Genomic DNA, 23,020 nt, shown 5'->3' with positions numbered 1-23,020 from the left:
AGCCAGAGGCCTTTGTTAGGCCCAGGGCCATCGCACTCACCTTGGTGAAGAGAATGTGTTGCGCTCTCTGGCGACTGAGATAGGTCGTTCCAGGCAGAGGACTGCGGCAGCAATTCCTGGTTCAGGGTTGCATTATGATATTTTTTACTCTGAGGGTGACTTTGATTGTGAGGAGTTGATAGGGAACTCGTATTCCCTCACCAAACGGATGCTACGCTTCAATTCTAGTTGCATAAGGATCTGATGTATGTTCTGATTCGGTCAGACACTGGAGGTTGTAGATTAATGCCATCAGTTGAGGCAAAATTAAAGTCGAAAGGCTTTAACCCCAGAAATTTTTTAGATTTCTCAGGGACAGATTCGCCTTGTGCAAGGTCAGTAGAGGGTTTTCTGTGTTATATGCAGTCTAAACTCAATTTGGTTAGGATGGTATAGGCCTATATGGTGCAACACAACCCTGGAAAGTAATTGTTTTAGAACTAGGTGATGGGTGTGAATTGTTATGAATTAGGCACATTTCCTTTCTTTTTTGTTTGGATTCTCTTCTTTGGATTCTCTACTTATTTATTTTATTTTCTCAAGGCCCTCTTCTCTTTGGGGCCCTTGTTTTTTTATTTTTTTTGTTTTGTTTTTCTCACTTTCAAGCACGCAGTTTACTTAACCATCATCATTCATTTAACGCCAACTATTGCGGACTACACTCCACTACTATCCTCATTCTTCTCTTCTTTCTCTTTTCTCTTTTTCTAATATTGGTTAAAGTTTAAAAAAAAGAAGTTGTACACGAAATGTATTATGTTGCATATCATGGTTGAGATGGATGTACATTGCTTCTAATTAAAAAAAAGAAAAAAAAGAAAAAGAAAAAAGGATGTATAGGCCTGAGGCCTATCCAATTTATGCTAAAATTTCTCAAGAGAAAGAGGGTGCAGTGGGTGTGTTAATACACCCTTTGGGGATAGACTTCCGTTTACCTGCATACTTTTCTCCTCTACCTAGTAAGTGGCAAATATCGCTCCACGGAGGCTGGTTGGAGGACCAGGCCTACACTTCTATCAAAGCCAGAGGGTTTCCATCCGCAAGTTCAGCGCTCACCATGGTTGCTGTGCTCTCTTCATACTCAGTACTGTCCCCAGCGGGTCATGATGTCTGTGCAAAGGGACAGAGCAAGTCTAGGATCAGCTGACTGTTAATCTTCTGTCTGAGGCCAAGGATCTTCTTGGTGGATTTTATAGCAAGCGCTTTCTCAGAAACTGCCTTGATCTCATCTTCAGTCATCGTCTGTCTCATCAGGGACAGCAAAGCAACAATGAGCTGGAGGTGGTTTGAGTATGCAAATGTTATTACATTAGTCACATGAGAGCTGCTGTCGATATTCAAGTCGGGGTTTCCACAAACAGGTGGGGACAGATAACCTCCGGAATTTTCCAGCTTACAAATCATAACCGATTATAAGATTCAGTTTCTGGTTGATTATTCCTCCGTGGCAAGGGAAGCCAAAATTTCCTTCCTTATGGTCAATAGAGGAAACTATGGCTATCCAAGTGGAAACAGAGACATCTCACAAAGGATGAGTAGTCTGCCCAAGAACAAGAGGGGTATATTTCTAATATTTTCTCAAGGTTGAAGAAAAGTGGAGCAGGCCAAATCAGGTTAGGATTTGTCTAGTCTGATCATGTGTTTGGTTAACCAGTTTAAGATGGATAATTGTCATTCAGCAATTTAGCTGATTCAGAGGATTTAGGGCCTTAATCAATCTTGCAGATACATACTTTTCCATATCTGTACATGAGAGGCACAGATATATCTGGTGTTTTTGATGACAAAGCCAGTGGTGGAAATTTTAGGCTGTACCTAGGGGTTATCTTCAGGCCTAGGCTATTTACAAAGTTTCTAAAGTTAATGCTGCCCTACTGAGATCAAAAGGGCATTGTGTCATGGAGTTTATAGACAATGTGCTTTTGTAGCTGATAACACTTAGGGTTTTTTTTTAATCAGTAGATGCCTCTTACGATATTAAAGATGAGGCGACATGAATTTTAATAGTGCCAATTTGGCCTACTCATTCAGGGCGTCCATTGTAAAAGGCGGCTGAAAGAAGCTCCTACTTACTTGAAGTCACGAGTGGTGGCTAGTTCAGTCTATTTTTCGTGCAGCTAGCTCTGCACGGTTGTATGGGAAGTTTGTGAAGAGACACATGTGAGCTACTTTCAAACAGAAGTAGCAGAGGTTTGTGGTTCTTTCAGTTGGGGCTTACAGAAGCGATTATGTTATAGCACAATTGACACCGCTCGTGCTGCTTTGTCATTCTCTCTTGTACTATAAGTGGGACAATAAATGATTGGTTGTTCACCTACTGTTGACTAATGTTATGCAAGGTGTCTTTTATATGAACACTTTAAAGCCTAGACTCATAGTAATGTGGAATGTATATCAGTAAAAATTATTATGCAGATAGTCATCTACTGGATTCCTAATGTTGAAGCAGTATATTTTAAGTTAATTATGCTTTTAACAGCTGATTTCAGTACAAAGAACACAGTCTTTACTCGATCTCTGGCTGGATCTCTGGGTCATATCTGACATGAGGGTAGCTTGTTATGGGAATTATCCCATAAAGCAAAACTGGCATGGCTGGGTACAATTTGGAGTTGACAGCATACCCACCAGATCGGAGATTGGGGGTGTTTATTATGTATACAGGTACACTGAGCTTACTAGTACCTATGAAATGAAGGATAGTTTCTTCATTGTTATTTAATAGTTTCTCAAGAGTTTGCTGGTGCAGACTATCTCAACATGAATAGAGTGTAAGCAGCTAATAGCGGGTGTGAATTCAAATAATTTCAAGTCTCACTCTTCCAGGGGGGCTGTCTCATTAGCAACCAATAGAATGGAATTTCCCCTTGGATCATCTTCTTGCAACAGCAGGAGGCTCAGATAAGCGCACTTTCAGAAGTTATAACATTTCATTGAACATGTCTGGATGGTTGCAGATAGAGTTCTGAACAGTGTTGCATGAGCTATTGGTTAACCCAAAGGCATTTGGGACTGTGGTACGATTAAGGGCAATGTACATGTATGTAAGTTAGCATCATGTTGTTAATAGCCCATGTCTTTTCTACCATTTATGGTTTATCTGTTTAAGTGTTTCACACACAGATTGGTTTACTGCATGAAACCACAGAGCTTCGAAGGCTTCACGTAGTCTCTCACGAAACTTCGATATAAAATAGAAAGATTAAACGAGAACTTACCATTTGAAGTTTGATCTTTATTTTATGAGAAGTTGAAGTGAGGGACTACGTGCCCTCCACTCCCAACCCTGAATCTCATAAAGATCATTCGGTAAGACAAACGTTATTAATCTTTCTATAATTTAAGTTCGTGCAAGTGGTCTGTGGTTTCATACAGTTGCTTTGAAGATTGACGCGCATGCGGGCTGGCGGGTTCTTCACGTAGTCCCTCACTTCAACTTCTCATAAAATAAAGATCAAACTTCAAACGGTCAGTTCTCGTTTAATCTTTCTATTAAATGCCAGATGAAGCATTTGAGGCAGCCACAATAACAACATTTATAAGATATTGGAACAGATACATGAACAGGGAAAGTTTAGAGATTTATGGCAAAATGCTACTAGCTTGGATGGGACATCTTGGTTCACATGGAAAAGTGGAGCAAAAGAGCCAGTGTCCGTGCTGTACGACTCTTATCACTCTATATGCTCAAAGATGGGAAATCATTTGAGGGTAAGTGGATAGAGTATTAGGCAGAGGGTTTCAGATAAAAATCATAATAAATGAACAGAGCAATTCTGCATGATAGGAATGAAATATGACACTTCCACTGTATTTGTTGGTTTTCCTTCCAAACTGAGCCTCTATATATTCATGCATAAAGGAATATATGGAAGGATATGAGATTTCTACATTGTTTTGCAATTTCTAGGGGTAGCCAAATCATTACTTCATATCAACTCAGAGTATTTAATGGACAGATCTCCTCTTCACTCCATAAACAAAGGAATTCCCAGGTTGAATACTTGGGCTGTGTTTGGTTAGTTAAGCTCTACTCAGTGCCATGGTTCTTAAAAAACCCATAATAATTTTAATCCCTTACCCGCCATGGTTCTTAAAAAAAACAATAATTTCAATCCCTTACCATTATCAAATGTCAAAACTAAAGCCCCTCAGTTATTAAAGTTCTGTGGTTAATCACTCAGGATAAATTGTTGATACATTGAATTAAAAGGAACACAGTTTACAAAGCTTACATTGAATTAAAAGGAACACAGTACGTGACGTAATGGAATATAACTAGCATTTGGCAGGCAAATTGTCATGAACAGGTGTCCATTACAGATGTGGCATATTAAAAGTAAAACAGTGTGAAAATAAATGTTTTATTCTTACCATTTTTGCTGATGTCTAATTCTCGTAGGTTCACCAAGCTGGCAATGTTGGTGGGCAGATTAGAAAGATCATTGTCTGGAATACTTAGTTTGCGGAGTGCTTGGCAGTTGAACAATTGCTGTAACATTAAGAAACAAATTATACAAAATGTTTCTCATTCTCTACACTTTAAAGTATAATTCCATTATTACTAATCTTCATGGATACTAGTTTAGGTACTATAGCAACTTAAAGAAAGAAATTGAAGCATGCTTCATATCTACATATTTTTTCCCTATGGATTATATTTGTGATGAAATTTGATCAAAGAATTGGACTTTCTTTTTCCTTAAAAAGCATTCACATTCACAAACAATAAACAATATTTTCAGTACAGAAATAAAGTCTGAAAGCTAGCTGCTTGATGTTCCTTTGCCAGTGATATTATTTATTCTTTTATGTTATTATGTCACTTGTTTAAATTGCAATGAGTACAAAAATAAGGGAATAACAAAGTCAGATTGTATTATTTCATACTTTACCTAAAATGTCACAGTATACAATGTACTTTAGGTATGTCATTTTGAAGTACATTATAAAATAATAAATTTAGATTTGTTAAACGACACAGACATTGCCATATTGCACACCTGTATAATTCAACAAATGGGAACATACAAATTATTAATAGCTAGATGTTAATGATGCTGGCTAAGAGAGAGTAAATGACTTCAAATTCAGGAACATTTCATAAGATAAAAACTTATCTTTGAATGAACAATGCCTTTCAGCTATTTTAATCTTATTCTTCCAAAGCATTAAAACGTCTGGCCAACAAATTAGTCCCCAAAAATTTGTCCTTTTTAATCAAATAGTGTACAAGACCGGATTCCCTCTGGAAGTCTTATTCTTTGGAAATTGGAGCGGATAATTCATCCGAATGCTGAGAAAATTTCACATAATATTTTGTACAATTGATGATATTCCTGGTGTCCTGTGCGTATGAATTGACAAAAAATGTGTCGAATGCTAGTGACTCACTACTTGCCACATTAATTCACATTAATTTACATAATGCTGCAAGTAGTGAGCAATGTGAAATTCGAAGTACACCCCAGAAAATTATTCTTCTGTGTTAATTTCTATCTATCTACCTATCTACATTTGGAACAGATTAAAGCTTCTGTGAACTGGTAAGTGCAGTTTTGAGATTTCTCCCTGACTGTGGGGCAAACAATGAATCTGGGCAGAGGGTGTGATCATCCTATCCAGATTTATGGCAAGTCACCCTTGGGAATGTTGCTGTATTGTTGCTGCCCTTCCCCCCAATTCTCCTTTCTGAGCCACACATTTGAGCAATAGCACCCCATTGTTCAACTCATCTCTCTGGTAAATGACTGCTAGTATTTGCTGAGCAAGCACCAATGTCCAGGTGGGTTTTAACATTTCTGAAAAGAAGTCAACTATAATAAAAAATGCTTAAAACAAACATATTCCTCGTAGCAACCGGCCGTGGTTTGGTATTGTACTAGTCAAGTGGTACAACTAAAGCTGACAGATGGGAGAGATGTTGATTTGGACCACGTATGCCGTCGAACCAAGAAAAGACCTGAAGAAGCTAATGAATTGGTTCCTGTTGTCGAGCCAGCTACTTCAGTAAATGAGCCAACTGATGCTGCATCGGATAACAGCAGCAACTGTCCCCTACAACAGCTGAGCACGAGGATACCCATATAGAAATGGCTCCCCTGCGGGGTCCAAGAGGGTGCATTGGCCGGTCAACCGGTACCAGGCTCGATATCATCATGGAGATCCATCCATCGTTCTATGAACATCTAACATTTGTTTATTCTCTTTTACATCTGCTGTCATAGATTTCTATAATCCCTTCTGCCTTGTACTGTTTAGGGTATCGTACAGTTTAGGGCATTTATTTTAGAATTCACTCCTGAAACTCCTTTATCTCTCCATCTCACTTTTCTTTATGACACTGCTCTAAATTTGTTTCACTTTGTTTTATCGGTCACAATAGAGCAGAATACGGAATCAGCAGCAAACCATTTGCTGACCTTTGGAAACTATTTCAATTTGCCATCGAGTGATGCTCCTGGCATTTAATGAAGTAAATCCCTGGGAGCAAGAATGTACATCAAAAGGAACTACCAAGTTCTAATGAGATCATGCCAATGGCCAAAACAAGACATTGCAACATTAAAGTTGAAAGAACTTTAACAGTTAGGTAAACTGAACCGTACTTTACCCAGAAATGTCAAAGTTGCCAAATGATTTAATATCTTTAATCTCAAACTCCTTTCATGTAATGCAAAGTTTTTGGCACAACACCATAAACATTATCTAAATAATATTACATCTAATTAAAATTAAATTATTATCTAATGGCAATGCAGATGGATAGAGAAGGCTTTTGGCACGTTGGCCATTAGTCAGGCAATTAAGTATAGACGTTGAGAGGTTGGGAATCAGGAACTAGAGGGCATAGGTTTAAGGTAACAGGGGAAAGATTTAATAGAAACCTGAGAGGCAACTTTTTCCCAGGGCTACGGGGCACAGGCTGTAGTGGAATTGTGATTTCGAGGGCATAGGCTTATGGTTAGAGGGGAAAGGAACCTAAGAGGCAACATTTTTACACAGAGGGTCATGGGTTCATGGAATGAGCTGCCAGAGGAAGTAATTGAGGACAGTACGATAATAACATTCAAAATACCTCTCAGTGCAAAGGATCCCTCAGTACAAGAGGGATGCATGCAAATGAAACTCGCTCAGTATGTGCGAATTGGACCGAAGGGCCAGTTTCTGTGCTGTTTAAATACAATCAGGTCCTTTCTGCCTGTGTAGTGTACTTCTGAAATTCAATCTGGATTCTCCATATGACTTGCATTAAAACAGAGGCAGGTATACATAGAAGTTGGCTTATACGAACAATAACGAGCTGCCCTGTTAATTTTCTTTTGGAAAATAAGCTTTAAATTGTCGACATTTATAGAACACCGTATGTTTTAAATTGCTTTAAATTGTTAACATTATAGAACACCATATGTTTTTTTCCCCCATACTTTTGGGAGCTCTTCTATCTGATTTGCATCCAAGTAAAGTTCCTCCAAAGATCGTTCAAAATTGAATATCTCCTTTGGTACATGTTGAAGGCTGCAATGGGAATAATCCAGTACTGAGATGACTTCTTCTTCACCCCGAAAACATCGGCAGGGCACCAGGCGGCCAATAAGTTTTCTCTTCGTTGTCATCTCCAGATGCTGCACTGCAATGAGAGAAGCACATTTTCAGTCAGTGAAAAAGAAACGATGGCTAGCAAACTAAAAGAAAGATACATAAAATCCAAACAGGATTTTTCCAGCAACATTTCTTCATTTCTTGAAAGTAGAAGAGTCATAGAGCAGTGCAGAACGGAAGCATGCCCTTTGAACAACCTTGTCGATGCCGACCAAGTTGCATATTGGGCTGCGTTTGTCTGCAGTTGTCCTTTTTAAATTGTTACTATCCATACAGCTATCCAAAGGTCTTCTAAAAGTCCATATTGTATCCACTGCTATAGCTTCCTCTGTCAGTTCATTCCTTATATGAACTACTCTCTTACTGAAAAAGTTGTCCCTGAGGTCCATCTTGCATCTCTTCCCACTCTCTTAAATCACTCCCTTCTTAACTTAATCCTATGGCCTCCAATTTTTGAATCCTCAACTCTGGGGAAAAATAACTGTGAGAGTTCACCTTATCCATGCCTCTCATAATTTTGTACACCTCAATAATGTTACAGCCTCCTACGTTCCAAAGAAAAAAGTCCCAGTCTATCCAACCTCTCCCTATAACTCAAGCGCACAAGCCAAAAAACATCCTGGAGAATCTGTTTTGCACCCATCCGCTCTTGTGCCATAGCCCACTTTTAATATCTCTCCTATTTATATATTCTGACAATCATAAAAAGTGATTGTTATCACACTATTCAGTCCAATCACATTAGCAGAGCGTATATCAATCAAAGATTGCACTTGAGGGAAATATCAATTGATAACAAATGTAAAAGTTTAAAGTAAAGCATTCTCAATTATAGTTTTAAATCATTTTCACTAAAAGCACCACTACTCTTTTTAGCACATAAATGTAATGCAATTCCAAAAACCAGCTTCAAATTCCTGAACATTAACATCTCAGATGATCTGTTCTGAGCCCAGCCCATATTTGTGATCTTGAAGAAAGTGTGCCAGTGGCTCTGCTTTCTTAGCAGTTAAAAGAAATTTGGCATGTCACCAAGTACTCTAACAAACTTCGATAGATGCAATTCCAACGTACAGCAATGCAAGATGGTGCAGAGAGTGGTGAACTCAGTCCAGGCCATCAGGGGCACAGCCCTCCCCACCATCAAAGCTATCCCCTCAAGAAGATGCCATCTATTATCTATCATCATCTTGACGCAAAGGAATAATCTTCCTGGCCTCTATCCCCCTGTTGATTACCAAGGTATAGCCGACAATTGAATTTTGACATTTAAAGAATCAAACAATGAAATAAAAATAAGTGATTTCCAACATCTGCAGTTTAAAAAAAAAAATTACTACTGAATATGTAGATTTTTTGTAGTTAATTTCGGTAATACTTTCTCTTCATCATTTCAATTACGTTCCTGAATAATGGTCTGCATTTTAGGGTTCTGAAGGAATTAACAGCATGTTTCCGTTATGTACCCTGCAAAGGTAGATAACGATTACATGGAGCTTTGGTGAGGCCACACATTTTATGCTCTCCTTGTTTCAAAAAGGATAACAATGCCTTAGAAGTGTAGCAAATGATTATTTAGAAGGTTGGGTAGAACGACCCTCTTTTCTCCAAAGCTTCGAAGATTAACAAACTCCCCACCATCGAAAATATCTACAAGTGGCGATGCATCAAGAAGGTGGCATCTATCATCAAGACCATCTGGGTTGTGTCCGCTTTACACTGCTACTGTTGCAGAAGCCTGAAGTCCCACACCACCAGGTTTAGGAATAGGCATATATGCACAGAGGTCGAGCTCCTGCCTTACAGCCAGAGGCCCAGGTTCAAACTTAAACTCGGGTGCTGTCTGAGTGGAGTTTGTACATTCTCCCTGTGACCTTGTGGGTTTCCTCTGGGTACTCTGGTTTCCTGCCACATTCCAAAGACATGCAAGTTTGTAGTTTATTTGGCTTCTGTAAATTGCTCCGAGTGTATAGGATGTGAAACTGGAACAACGTAGAACTTGTGTATGGGTGATCAATGGTCGACAAACAGCCTGTTTCTGTGCTGTATCTCTAAACTAAACTACACAACTACTTTCTTACAACCATCAAGTTCTTAAACTGACTTGCACAACTCTAATCCTACTTGGCAATGAACCTTGCAGACCACCTCTAGCACTACCAGAGACTTATTTTCTAATTGTGTTTTCCATTAATGACTTATTTTTTGAACAGTCTTTTTCTTTGTAGAATGTCTGAGTAATTTATGTATTACGTATGTATAATTAATTTCTTTAGTATGTTGTTACACAGTGATGCAGCGGTAGAGTTGCTAACTCATAGTGCCAGAAACCCAGGTGTAACCGTGACTACTGATGCTGGCTGTACAGAATTTGTAAGTTCTTCCTGTGACTGAATGATTGAATGAATGAATGAATAAATGAATGTTTGAAGGAATGAAAGTTTATTGGCCAAGTATTCGCATACAAGGAATTTGCCTTGGTGCTCCGCCCGCAAGCAACAACATGACATACAGTGACAGTTAGGAATGATACATAAAACATTAAACATTAATAATAAAACATTATTGATTAAACATGTGAATTAAATAAAATACCAGAGCAAAAGAAGGCTACAGATTTTTGGTTATTGAGTAGAGCTATTCGTGGGAAAAAGTTGTTTTTATGTCTGGCTGTGGCAGCTGTGACAGTCCGGAGTCACCTTCCAGAAGGAAGTGATTCAAAGAGTTTGTGGCCAGGGTGAGAGGGGTTAGAGATGATCTTACCCGCTAGCTTCCTGGCCCTTGCAGTGTACAGTTCGTCAATGGAGGGAAGATTGCAGCCAATAACCTTCTCAGCTGATCGGACGATTCGTTGCAGCCTCCGGATGTCATGCTTGGTGGCTGAGCCAAACCAGACCATGATGGAAAAGGTGAGGACAGACTCTACGATGGCTGTATAGAATTGTGCTTTCTCAGCTGCATGGGTTTTCTCCGGGTGCTCCAATTTCCTCCCACTCCAAAGATGTACAGGTATGTAGATTGATTGGCTTCTGTAAATTGTAAATTGTCTCTAGTGTGTAGGATAGTGCTACTGTATGTATGGGGTGATCACTCGATGAGCCGAAGGGCTTGTTTCCATGCTATATCTTTAAATAACAATAGATTCCTCAGTATTATTAGCCTCCTAGTTCCTGACTGTATCTGAAATGCTTCCTGTATCTTTCACTGTGAATACAGACACAAAATATTCACTCAGCAACTCTCTGACACAATTCCCCTGACTGATCCACTGAGCGGCCACACTTCCCTTCATTATTTTCTTTTTATACATTTTCCATAAGGCTTATCACAGATTCAGCTGCAGTCTCACAGTGCTCCTGACCTTTGTGGAGTTTTTACTTGTTAGATCTCCCTGTGACTGCTTGAGTTTCTTGAGTTTCCTCCCACATCCCAAAGATGTGTGGGCTTGTCGGTTAATTGGCCTCTGTAAATTGCCCCTAGTGTGCAGGGAGTGGATGTGAAATGTGAAAGTAGGTGCGGCACAGTGAGGCAGCAGCAGAGCTGCCCCACAGCTGCAAAGACCCGAGTTTGATCCTGACTACGGGTGCTGGCTATACGGAGTTTGTACGTTCCCCCTATGACCACGTGGGTTTTCTCCGGGTGCTCAGATTTCCTCCCACATTCCAAAGACATGCAGGTTTGTATGCTACTTGGCTTCTGTAAATTGTGCCTAGTATGCAGAATTGAACTAGTGTATGGGTGATCGCTGGTCAGCTTGGACACCGTGAGTAAATAATGCATTAGTAGGAGACAATAAAATCGCCACATGCAGGTTGAAGGTTAGTTTAAAGTTAATATATTGAACATTTATACCTCTTAGTCCAGGGTATGGTATTATATACATGTGGTGCCTTTCCATTTTGGATTTGAAACGGTGCCAAAATCACACACAGTTAATGGAGGCATTAACTGAAAACAGGCCCACATGTATATAATACCATGGCCTGAACAAAGAAGTATAAATGCTCAATATATGAACATATAACCTTCAACTTACATGTGGAGATTGTATTATATTTTACTAATGCATTATTTACTTTTATAATCATTGAGGTCAATCTCTGATCGAAAAACACCACATAATAATGAGCATATAAAAATTGATCAAATGATGATGAATTTATAATACAACCCAATTGCCAGTGCTCACTTGCAATCTTGCTAATACCTCAGGGAATGGATGCAAATAAAAGTTGTCATTGATGCCCTGACTCTCCACATTCCACTGTTTTGCAACCATCTCCTGTGAAATCAACAAGATCAGATTACATTCCCTACAGATTTTACTAAGTTTACCAAATTTCAGCTTCTATCTTATCTTTCTATTTTAATTTCACAATCCATAACATCTTAAAATGTTAGTTTAAAACTTAGCTTTAACTTCCCGGTTCATTTCAGAAAATTATTTTCGAGGTGTTTGATTATTCAAAGTACTTGATGACATAATTGTTACTGGCTCTTAGATATCTCCTAGCAATGGCACTTGTCAACAGTTGGCAATAAGCAGATAAAATCATTCCACGTGCAATGGTTATTGTGGAGCATTCTGGGCAGCTTTCCTCGAGGTGAGCATCAAGCCTCAATGAGCTCCATCTGTTGACTGCAATGTCTCTGTGGAGAGGCACATACTTGTTGCTGGTAAATACTGGGGAGGCGATATATCCCCTGCAGTCTAGAACTATACAGAATGTGTTAAATATATTGGAAAGGAGTGCATTTAGAAGCTGTGTACTCTTAAAAGTGCACCATATGATTGTAACAAACTTCAGTAGCCCTCACAGAGTGCCACTTATCTGCTGATGCACACATATCTCCATTGACAAATCTTCTCCCACATGCTCATCAACTCTCCTTTGATATTTTTGACATTTATCTACACTAAGTAATCATTTATAGTAGCCAATTAACCTACCAGCACACTTTTAGAATATGGGAGGAAACTGGAGCACACCAGATGAAACCCAGAGAGTCATGGAAAGAATAAAGTCCTAACCTGCCCAATCTTTCCTTATAGCTCAGGCCCTCGAGTCCTGACAACATCCTCTTAAATCTTCTCTGCACTCTTTTCAACTTAATGGCATCCGTCCTATAGCAGTGACCAAAACTGAACACAAGTGTGTCTTCATCAACGTCTTGTACATCACAACTCCTACACTCAATAAATACCCTGATTGATGAAGGTCAATGTACCAAAGGCTTTCATTACCATCCTATCTACCAAATGTTTTGGAATTCAGGATGTGACTGATCTTGACTTTTACTGGCAGGGCAGTCTCAACACTTGTGCCTTGCTACAATTCTGTCAATGGGTTGAAAATCTCTGTCAACATTCCTGTAGACTCCTGTTGTGACACTGAACACTCTTGGGGGTTGGTGTTCCTCCTCTCTCGTGGGCCTCTTACACCTGTCTTCTAGTTTCAGCTCCTGTCGCATGCCTTATTGAACCATGAGAAAATCACATATGGTGATAAACTATAGATGAAGAAATGACAGCAGAACTCAACCAAACATTAGCCTGACATTCTGTAGAGTGACTAGTCTATCTTCAATGATCATTACAGCAGAATGTAGAGGTAAATGTCAAATGGCTGCGTAGACCTTTAGAGGTACAGCTGCAGCAGAATGTTACATTATGAAAACAGGCAAAATTTTCACTAAAGCTAAAAAATGCAACCCAATTTCAGCTGTCAAAGCTCCAAACACAGTGCACAGTGATGATTTCACTCTATGCACATACTGCTAGCCAAATATCTGATGTGCACCAGCCAACAGCAAAAACACTGGCTGAACTTTATAAACATTGCAATGTGTTCGAACTGACTGAATTTTCATGATTTGTGCATCAAACATATTTGATTTAAACGGTTGGAAAAAAAGGTGTTGCCAAATCTGATTTCAATGCACTTTTTCAAAGTAACTGCTTTTTCTGGATAGGTGGAATTAAGGATTTTATTTACACATCCAATTGTTATTCTGCAATTCAACACAGTGCTAAATCTCATGTTCCTGTCCATATCAATGTATCTCCTACAGTTAAACATATTTTCAGCTTCACATCATCACATTTAGGTTACTATGGGAACAAGTGAAAACTGCACAGCTTGTTGTGCACATTGGTTTATTTTTAAACACATAGTTGCACAAATTATAATTAAGCTGCCATTATCACCAAAAGTAAGGTACCAAAGGCTGGACATTTCTTATTTTTTAACTGCTTGTTTCAAGTCAGTGTTGTTGGTCTCAAAAACAACAATATGAACTGTCACGACAAAGCAGTCCAAAATTGTTGTTTTAATATTCCGTTCTTAAAAATCTGTTAACACGTTCAATGGCTTGGGAACTGACCAGATTTCACCTGGACTCTCTTGCAATTTAAAAAGATCACCAGGATTCCAGCGACTTTGAAGTAAGCTCAGAGTTTTTCCAAGGCAGAGTTGCACATATACTCCCAAAGTCAGGAAAGTTACTCCAGTACTTTGTTTTTTCCCCTGGAAATTTGTGAATATTAAAGGAACACAATGCAGTGGTAATCCATGCTGTGTTACATTTCAGCCTGTTCAATAATTTTTTGCTGCTTCATATTTTACATAATTGCTGCATACAGCCAGCAATATTTACTCTATTCATGGGCTGCATACATTAGTAGGGATCCAATAATGCAGCTCATACAAGAAGTGCCGAGAGTAGCTCTGGAACAGTGGGTGTCATTTGGTCTAAGCTTTGGGTGAACATGCAAGAATGTGGATGTAGTAATTTCCTCATTCTGCATGGTGTTAAGAGAGTTTCCATGGAGATTGTCATTCGATAATGGAAAAGAGGTAACGATGGAACACGTATTGTAGAAAAAGCCTATGAATTTAGGGCATAGATAGATGCTTGGTTCTATGCTGTGGCCATTGTTGAAATGTGGTTGCATGATTAAGAGCTCAATATTGTTGGGTTATGATGTTTCTGATGTGATAAAGAGAGAAGAGTTATGCTACTAATCGGGGAGACTGTCACGGCGGCACTCAAAGAGGACATACTGGAAGGCAACATGGGTACAGCTCAAAAATAAGAAAGGTGCAAGCACTCTAATGGGATTGTACTATAGGATCCCAAATAGAAAGTGTGAGATAGAGAAACAGATATGTGAACAGATTACTGAAAGATGCCACAGCAACAGTGTTGTCCTAATGGGTGACTTCAACTTTCCTAATATTGATTGGGACCTTCTCAGCACCAAGTAGGTATGTTGCAAAGCCTACCTGAAGCGTCGTTGAAGATCTGCTGCTGAGGGTGTGCGCGATTTTGGCGCCGTTTAGAGGGGGCGGGTTTAAAACGCGATTTTCTCTAAGCTGTTCCAATCGAAAATGTTCAGCCTAGTTAATTATTAACGAAAAATCGCTGGAAGACCCCGTCGCAAAAGCTATTATTAGGTTTAAAGGCCTTGAATAATAGTTATAGTAGTTTAAAAATCAATCTCTAAACCCGCGACCGCCAGCAACCGCAGGGTCTCATAAAGCAAATAGCAGAAGTTAGGTTGTATATTTTTACATTAAAAAGGGCTTCTAAAGATCCCTTTATACAAAGTTTAATATTGCGAGTAGCTCAATTTGGGCCCATTATATCGCGCAGTATTTTTCTCGGCATTTGGGGCACAAATCTACCACAATGTGAACGTTCTAAACCAGCGCGTTCCACAGGGACCCACTGGAAAGCTGATTTAAATGGGCATTTATTTACAGCAATTAAACACTAAATTCCTTCCATTTGGCCTATAAATTAATGTAAATGAGATTTAAAAATCATGTTTTATTGTGAATTATTTGTGAATATTATTTGGACATTTAGGCTATTTAAAAATGTTAATCATTTATTAAGAAATGGATAGATGTTTAGATCTAGTAATTGAAGTCTGAAATTAGCTACAATTAGGTAACTAACTAATTATATGCTTTAATTTCAGGTCATCCAAGTAAGATTATTTTATATTTGTTTCAGAATGCTTCAATCTATGATAACTGAAAATTTCATTCAGTTCTCTTAATTTTTAAGAAAGTTATGGGCTTTTGACTGTTCACGATCACAGCTTTTTTGTTATGTCCATAGAAAATCAATAGGGAACAAGATGCTCATTTCCCAGTATGAAAATGGCCATAACTTTTTAAATACTTGAGATATGAAAGTGAATTAGGTGTCAAATTAAACTTATTTTTATGCTTTATCTGATGGGATAAATTACAGACTTGATTTTTAAAATCTCAAAATTTTGTAACATTGCTACACCAAGGGATTAGAGAGGGAAAGAATTTGTTATGTGTATCCAAAAGAGTTTCTAGAAATTGTATGTGGATAATACAACCAGGGAAGTGAGCATGCTGGATCTTGTGTTGGGAAATGAGCCCAAATGATTGATGTTACAGTGGAAGAGCATCTTGTGGATATAGATAATAATTCCATAGGTTTACAGATTGTTTGAATAGGGATAAGTCCAGAGTTTGCGGGAAGGTACTAAATTGGTGTAACGCAAATTACAACATCATTATGAAGGAGCTAAGGAGGGTACATTGGGAGCAGATGTTATTGGATAAGTCCACATTTACCATGTGGGAGATAGACAGAAAATGCTGGAGTAACTCAGCGGGACAGGCAGCATCTCTGGAGAGAAGGAACGTGTGATGTTTCGGGTCGAAACACTTCTTCAGACATCTCAAACTGAAACGTCACCCATTCCTTTTCCCCAGAGATACTGCTTGCTCTGCTGAGTTACTCCAACATTTTGTGTCTATCTTTGGTGTAAACTAGCATCTGCAGTTCCTTCTATAATGTGTGGGAGTTGTTTAAAGTCCAGTTGATCAAAGTTCAGCCTTAGCATGTTCCAATAAAGAGAAGGGATAAGGGTAGAAAACTACAGGGAAACTTGGAAGACCAAACAAGGTTGTAAATTTGGTCAAAAAGAAAAAGGAAAAATGCAAGGTTTAAGAAGATGAAATCAGACAGGGTCTTTGAGGAATATAAAGCAAGGAGGAACAAACTTAAGTGGGCAAAAGTGGCCACAAAGGCTTTGGCAAAGATTAAAGAAAATCCCAAGGCTTTTTATACCTACATTAAAGACCAGAGGATCCTAAGGTCATGTGATAGGAGCAGAATTAGGTGATTCGGCCCATCAAGTCTATTCCGCCATTCAATCATGGCTGATCTATCTTTCCCTCCAAACCCCATTCTCCTGCTTCTCCCCATAACTCATGACACCTGGGCTGATCAAGAATCTATCTATCTCTGCCTTAAAATTATCCATGAACTCGGCTTCCACAGCCTTCTGTGGCAATGAATTCCACAGATTCACCTCCCCTGACAAAAATAAATTCCTCCTCATCTCCTTCCTAAAGTAAATCTGAGGCTATGACCACTGGTCCTGGACTCTCCCACTAGTGAAAACATCCTCTCTACATCACTGATCACAGATCCCCAGCCCAGAATACCACCTTTCCACCACTATTCACTATCTTCTTTGCCTGACTTATCCCAACCTCGAATAAAGTTTGCCATCCTCCAATTATCTGGTATCTCAGCGGTGGCCACTGGAGATTGAAAAATCACTGTCAGAGCCCCAGAAATCTCTTCCTTTGCCTCCCATAGGAGTCTGATTACTATGTCATATATTACCGCATCCTTTTTGATCACACGGTGAATGGCAAGGCCACAGTGAATGGCAGGGCACTGGGGAGTGTTGTGGAGTAGAGGAATCTAGGAGTGCAGGTACATAGTTCGTTGAAAGTGCTGTCACAAGTAAATAGGGTAGTCAAGAAGGCTTTCAGATCATTGGCCTTCATCAGTCAGATCATTGAGTATAGAAGTTGGGAGGTCATGTTACAGTTGTACAAGACATTGGTGAGGCCACATTTGTATTCTATTGTGTTCAGTTTTGGTCATCTTGTTATAGGAAAAATGTTGTTAAGTGTGCAGAAGAGATTTATGAAGATGTTGCCAGGACTTGAGAGGCATGAGCTATGGGGAGAGGTTGAGCACAGGAGGAAGAGGGGTGATCTTATAGAGGTGTACAAGATCATGAGAGGAATAGATAGAGTGAATGCACAGCCTTTTACCCAGAGGAGGGGAAAAAGGAACCAGAAGACATAGGTTTAAGGCAGGGGGGGGGGGAGGGTTTAGAGGGATATGGGTCAAATACAGGCAGGTGGGACTAGTGTAGATGGGGCATGTTGGTTGGCGGGGGCAAGTTGGGCCGAAGGGCCTGTTTCCATGCTATATGACTCCATGCCTTGATTGTATAACATCCAATACCATCTTTTTGATATGAAACTTTTCCTTAAATCTCCAATCACAATCACCTTCAGATGAAAAGGAAACACAATGTGTTGGAGTAACTCTGCGGGTCAGGCAGCATCTCTGGAGAACAGGGATAGGTTCAATGGCGCAGCGGTATAGTTGCTGCCTTACAGCGCTATAGACCCGGATTCGATCTTGACTATGGACGCTGTCTGTACGGAATTTGCATGTTCTCCCTGTGACCACGTGGGTTTCTCCAGGTGCTCTGGTTTCCTCCCATATTTAAAAGGCATGCAGGTTTGAAGGTTAATTGGCTTCTGTAAATTGTCCCTAGTGTGTAGGGTGTAAATCGTGTACCGGTAATCGTTGGTTGGTGCGGTCAAGTTGGGCCGAAGGGCCTGTTTCCAAGCTGTATCTCTAAAATAAACTAAAAGAAATTATCATATACGGTCAGCACCCTTATGAGCCTGACTAATATGAGTTATTTTAGTACTTTTATGTTTTCTGTAAACCAGCATCTGCAGTTCCTTGTTTCTGCAAATGAAAAGGAGACTAACAGGAATCATGCATTATATGTCCACAAACTTCCTCCACTAATTTTCCGGGTTAGTGTGTGTGCGGAGGGTGGTTAGTGTGTGTGACGCTGCAGGCCCCCCCCCCCCCCGAGGGGATGGGACCCAATCCAAGCCACTTCTCTCTCTCTCTTCATTTGGAAGCCCACTACCCCCTCCCCCCTCCAACTACGCTCGCGCCAAGCCTCCCGCAGCTCGACTCGCCCGCGACCCGATAACGGCTGCTGCCGCCCGGCTCTCCGGCACAGATCGGCTGCTCCCCCCTCTGCTATTTCGCCGTCCTCGCTGTCGGCCCGCAGGCTCACTCGGGATCACGCCCGCCCACTCCACCCTCCCCCCCCTCCACCCTCCCCCCCCCTCCTCCTCGTACTCGGGGTCTGAAGCGCTGAGGATGCGAGGCCATGGAGCTGAGGCTCACTCTGAGGCCGACGGCTGCTGGGCCTCACTCCCCCCTCCCTTCTCCCCCCCTCCCTTCTCCCCTCCTTCCTTCTCCCCTCCCCTCCCCTCTCTCCCCCCCTCTCTCTCTCCTCCCCTCTCTCCCCTTCCACTCTCTCCCCCCCTCTCTCTCTCTCTCTCAATCTCCCCTCTCTCTCCATCGGCCGGCCCTCTGCTGCTTTTGATCGTCCGCTCCGCTCGCACCAGCAGGGTCGCCCACTCAATAGACACCGCAAATCGGAAACCCCAGCTCCAAAAGGCAGGAAGCTCCCCTGCCTCTGTGCCTCTTTCTGTGAGCCTCCGCATCCCTCTCTGTGTGCCTCGGTGTCCCCACGCCCGCCTGCCCGCTCCAACCCTCTCCGTTGTTCAAATTGCACAGAAATAACCAAAGATTCCATAGCGGCTAAGCAGCTATAGGATCTTTGGAAAGAACGAGCGTTCACAGCCGCCGCTCGAACACAGCTGCAAACCAAACTACTTTGAAAAAATCTTACGAGCAGGCAAGCGAGCTTTGAAATAAACCTTGCGACCCACCCCCTCCCCTCTCTCTCTATCCCCCTCTCTGTCTCCCTCCCCCCTCTCTCCACCCCTCTCTCCCTCTCTCCCCACCCCTCTCCCTCCCCCCTCCTCTCTCTCTCTCCCTCCCCCCCTCTCTCTCTCTCTCTCCCTCCCCCTCCTCTCTCTCTCTTTCCCTCCCCCTCTCTCTCTCTCTCTCTCTCTCTCTCTCTCTCTCTCTCTCTCTCTCTCTCTCTCTCTCTCTGTCCCTCTCTCTCTCCCTCCCCCCTCTCTCTCTATCCCCCCCTCTCTCGCTCCCCCCCTCTCTCTCTCTCCCTCCCTCTCTCTCCCTCTCTCTCTCCCTCCCCCCCTCTCTCTCCCCCCTCTCTCTCTCCCTCCCCCTCCCATGCGTCCGTGGATAGGGCGGTTACGGGGTAAAAGGATCTAATTAATAATATTAATATAATATCAAGGGGGTAGTTATTGTGGGGGTGGCTAGTGTGTGTGACGCCGCATGCCGCCCCGCACCACCCCCCCCCCCCGCAAACGCACTCATTTAGACATTTTTCTGTACACATTTATAATAAAATCCTTCCCCCCCCCCCCCACTCACTCATTTTTTTGCCTCCTGCTGGCCAGCCACCATAACGGCTGCTACCGCCCGCCTCTCCTCCAAAAACGCCGACATTTTTCACATTTCGCCAACGATTTCCATGCTGCCGCCCGGCTCTCCTCCACTCTCCCTCCCCCCCTCCCCCCCCCCGGCCCGGCTCCGTCACGCTGGCTCAAGCCAAAGATCGGCTGTTCCCTGCTGGTTTTCGCCATCCACTGTCCGAGGACGGCGAAAAGCAGCGGGGGAACAACCGATCTTTGGCTTGACCCAGCATGACAGAGCCGGTGCATCAACTGCCTGTCGGCCCGCACGTGGATTGAGGGTGTACGCAGCGCCTCGATGTCGTACGCAGCGTCTCGACGTCATATGCAGCGTCTCACAGTTGTACGAAACGTCTCAACGTCGTACGCAGCGTCTTGACGGCGTACGCCTAGCGCGTGGCGTTGCGCGATGACGTCAGGCCGTCCCCCCTTGCAACAGCGCATTGCGGGAACAGACCCAACGGGTCTGCACTTGGTCTAGTATACTTTTAAAACTGTGTGTGTGTGTGGGTGTGTGGTTGTGTGTGTCATGTTGCCTTTGAAACGTATCTCCTCGTAAACCAGATGCCGAAATGGGGAAATGTTTACATATTTCAGTAGAGATTTTCTTTGTAGACCGACATAAAACATAAAAGTAAACTGTAAGAACTTATAAGTATGTAGGAAGTAATAGACAGGCAATTGTCAAAGAATTTGTAATAGCAAATATAAAAATGATGTAGGAATTAAACAACTACTTTGTCTGTTTTTGTGGAGGATACTAAAAACTTGCCAGAAACATTACTGACAGGGTGTTGTGAGAATGAGGAGCAGCAGGAATGGATATTTGTGAAAAAAATGAGTAACTGTCAAGCTTGAAAGATGATCAACTTCCATCTTTGAGGAGTTTGGAGTTGTTCCTGTGGATTGGGATTCATTCAATGTCATCCACCCCCCACCCCCACCCCCACCACCAGAGAGAGAGGAAACAATAAACTGTGAGTAGCAAAATGCTAGCACCTATAGGATGTGATAGCAGAATGCGTTTAAAAGGATAATATGATTGATCAGAGTCAGCATGGATTTAAGAAAAGAAAAACCTGTCTGATTAATTCAGTGGGCAGGTATCTGAGGACATGGCTGAGAATAGTTTAGGAAATCCAGCGTATGTAATGTATTTAGATTTTCAAAATGCATTCAATCAAGTCCCACCTCAGGGGATTGGTCAAGAAATAAAAGCACATGGAAATGTTGATAATATACTAACATGGATTGAGAAATGGTTATCAGATAGACAATAACGGAAATAAATGGATTCTTATCAGGATGTCAGACTGTGACTAATCGGACATATATATTCTTGCAGTAAAGAGGCTTTCTCAATGCTGTGACTGATTCTATTTTTATCCTTCTTTCATCTCCAGTTCTGTTAAATGTTTCTGGAAACATTGTCTTTCGAGATCCATTTCTGTATTTCTGACTAATGAACAAACCCATGAGTATGCACTGAGCTATTACTTTATTATATTACATATCCACTTCTATGTCTTTACAAGAGTGACAGAAGAATCAGAGCTCAAGCTCTCCACAGAACATCTCAGTCACTTGATGCTCAAGACATTTCATGCATCAGCCAGCTTACATTTACTCAAGGGATTATTAACATAAAATTACTAAACCCTGCAGAGAATAGAAGTTAGAAGAAAAAGAACTGGTTCCTTCCTGGAAGATAACCCATTACCTGTGGGGTGGGAGATTGCAACCTTCATGTGGTCCACCCTGTTTCGACTAATGCAATCAACCCGACGTGCACAAACAGGTAGGTCAAATAGAACAGGTTGACCTACAAAGTTAGGCTGTGCACGCCATACTCAAGAAGACCCATTATCTGTTATAAAAGTAGCATACCAGTTTTCTTATGCGGAAAAAAAACTTCCAGTGACCAATAGACTGTTAGTTATAAAATTAAGTGCTCAATAATATAGTCATAAAAATGGAAGAATCATTGTCCTACTTGTGTGAGGTGTTGAAGTAACACATCAAAAATCTTACAGCCACTGGTGAAGCAACTAGCATCTCCAGGGCTATTTGATATATGACACCTCATAGCTAAAACCTTACTGTCAGTCTCAGATTCTTTCCATCTGCTCAGTAAAGACCATTGACTGTACTGTGCCCCTTTCCAAACACACAATCAAATAAGGAGTGGCCAAAACAGTAGGTAATACTATTAGCAAAATGCATTGTCAATCCTCTGCACCTCATGTGGTAGACCTAACCAAGTAACATACACTAGGCTATGTACTGCTGTGCTGGAAAAGAGAACCTAGCATGAACCCTCATCCTTCACATTGCAGTACTTACTGTGCCAGGAACCTGGTAAGAATCCTGCCCTCTCCTATTACTTTTACAGCAATTAATTTCTCATGGCTCAGTGTGCAGAGGATACCAGTGAGTGCTGGTGTTGGGTAAGCAAGGCCTAGTGGTGTGACTGCTCAGCGCTGAGGTATGGGGCTCAGGGGTGCACTCTAGATATTACAATCCATTGGTTGTAATGTTCCCCTCTTTGTTTGGCTGCACAAGGTCAAATTCTGCCAAGAAACATTGAACTTGTACCATTGTGAAATCTCAGGATTCCTGAGAGTTGTCCAAACAAACAAGGGAAGAAGATACAACTGTTTCCATTCATTTCCAACATGATCTAGGTGGTAACTCAACAGATGAAGTAGGGACTGCCAGTGCCTAGCAATGGCCAACATCTCAGCTTTACTGTCTTCCTAACAGCAATTCTCACAGGCAGCATCTCCACATTGTGCTGCAGGCAATTCATTGCTAGATTCATGCTAGCTTATTGGCACAGTGGTGCCATCACTAACATATCTCTCAATGCATATTACGATAATGGCCCATTTTAGCACAGAACCATTAGTGCTTTT

The 23,020-nt window shown here is 41.3% G+C and overlaps 1 protein-coding gene across 9 annotated transcripts in view; it reads right to left on the bottom strand.

Annotated features, from left to right (window-relative positions):
* lrrc7 (leucine rich repeat containing 7) overlaps positions 1-23,020 on the bottom strand; it is a 360,661-nt gene that overhangs the window by 133,765 nt on the left and 203,876 nt on the right. For 7 of the 9 annotated variants that reach the window (XM_033028474.1, XM_033028480.1, XM_033028476.1 and 4 more), the window contains exons 4-5: positions 7,467-7,669; positions 4,414-4,531 (exon numbers count right to left, since the gene is read on the bottom strand). In XM_033028474.1, the coding sequence (XP_032884365.1) occupies positions 4,414-4,531; positions 7,467-7,655 (307 nt within the window). In that variant the 5' untranslated portion in view covers positions 7,656-7,669. Of the gene's footprint in view, positions 1-4,413; positions 4,532-7,466; positions 7,670-23,020 lie in introns of those variants that run through there. The other 2 variants (XM_033028475.1, XM_033028483.1) reach the window with 1 other exon arrangement.

This window comes from Amblyraja radiata, chromosome 10, assembly GCF_010909765.2.
Source record: "Amblyraja radiata isolate CabotCenter1 chromosome 10, sAmbRad1.1.pri, whole genome shotgun sequence".
NCBI lineage: Eukaryota > Metazoa > Chordata > Chondrichthyes > Rajiformes > Rajidae > Amblyraja > Amblyraja radiata.
The sequence above is the reverse complement of the archived record's forward strand: the minus strand, read 5'-3'. Positions and strand labels throughout refer to the sequence as shown.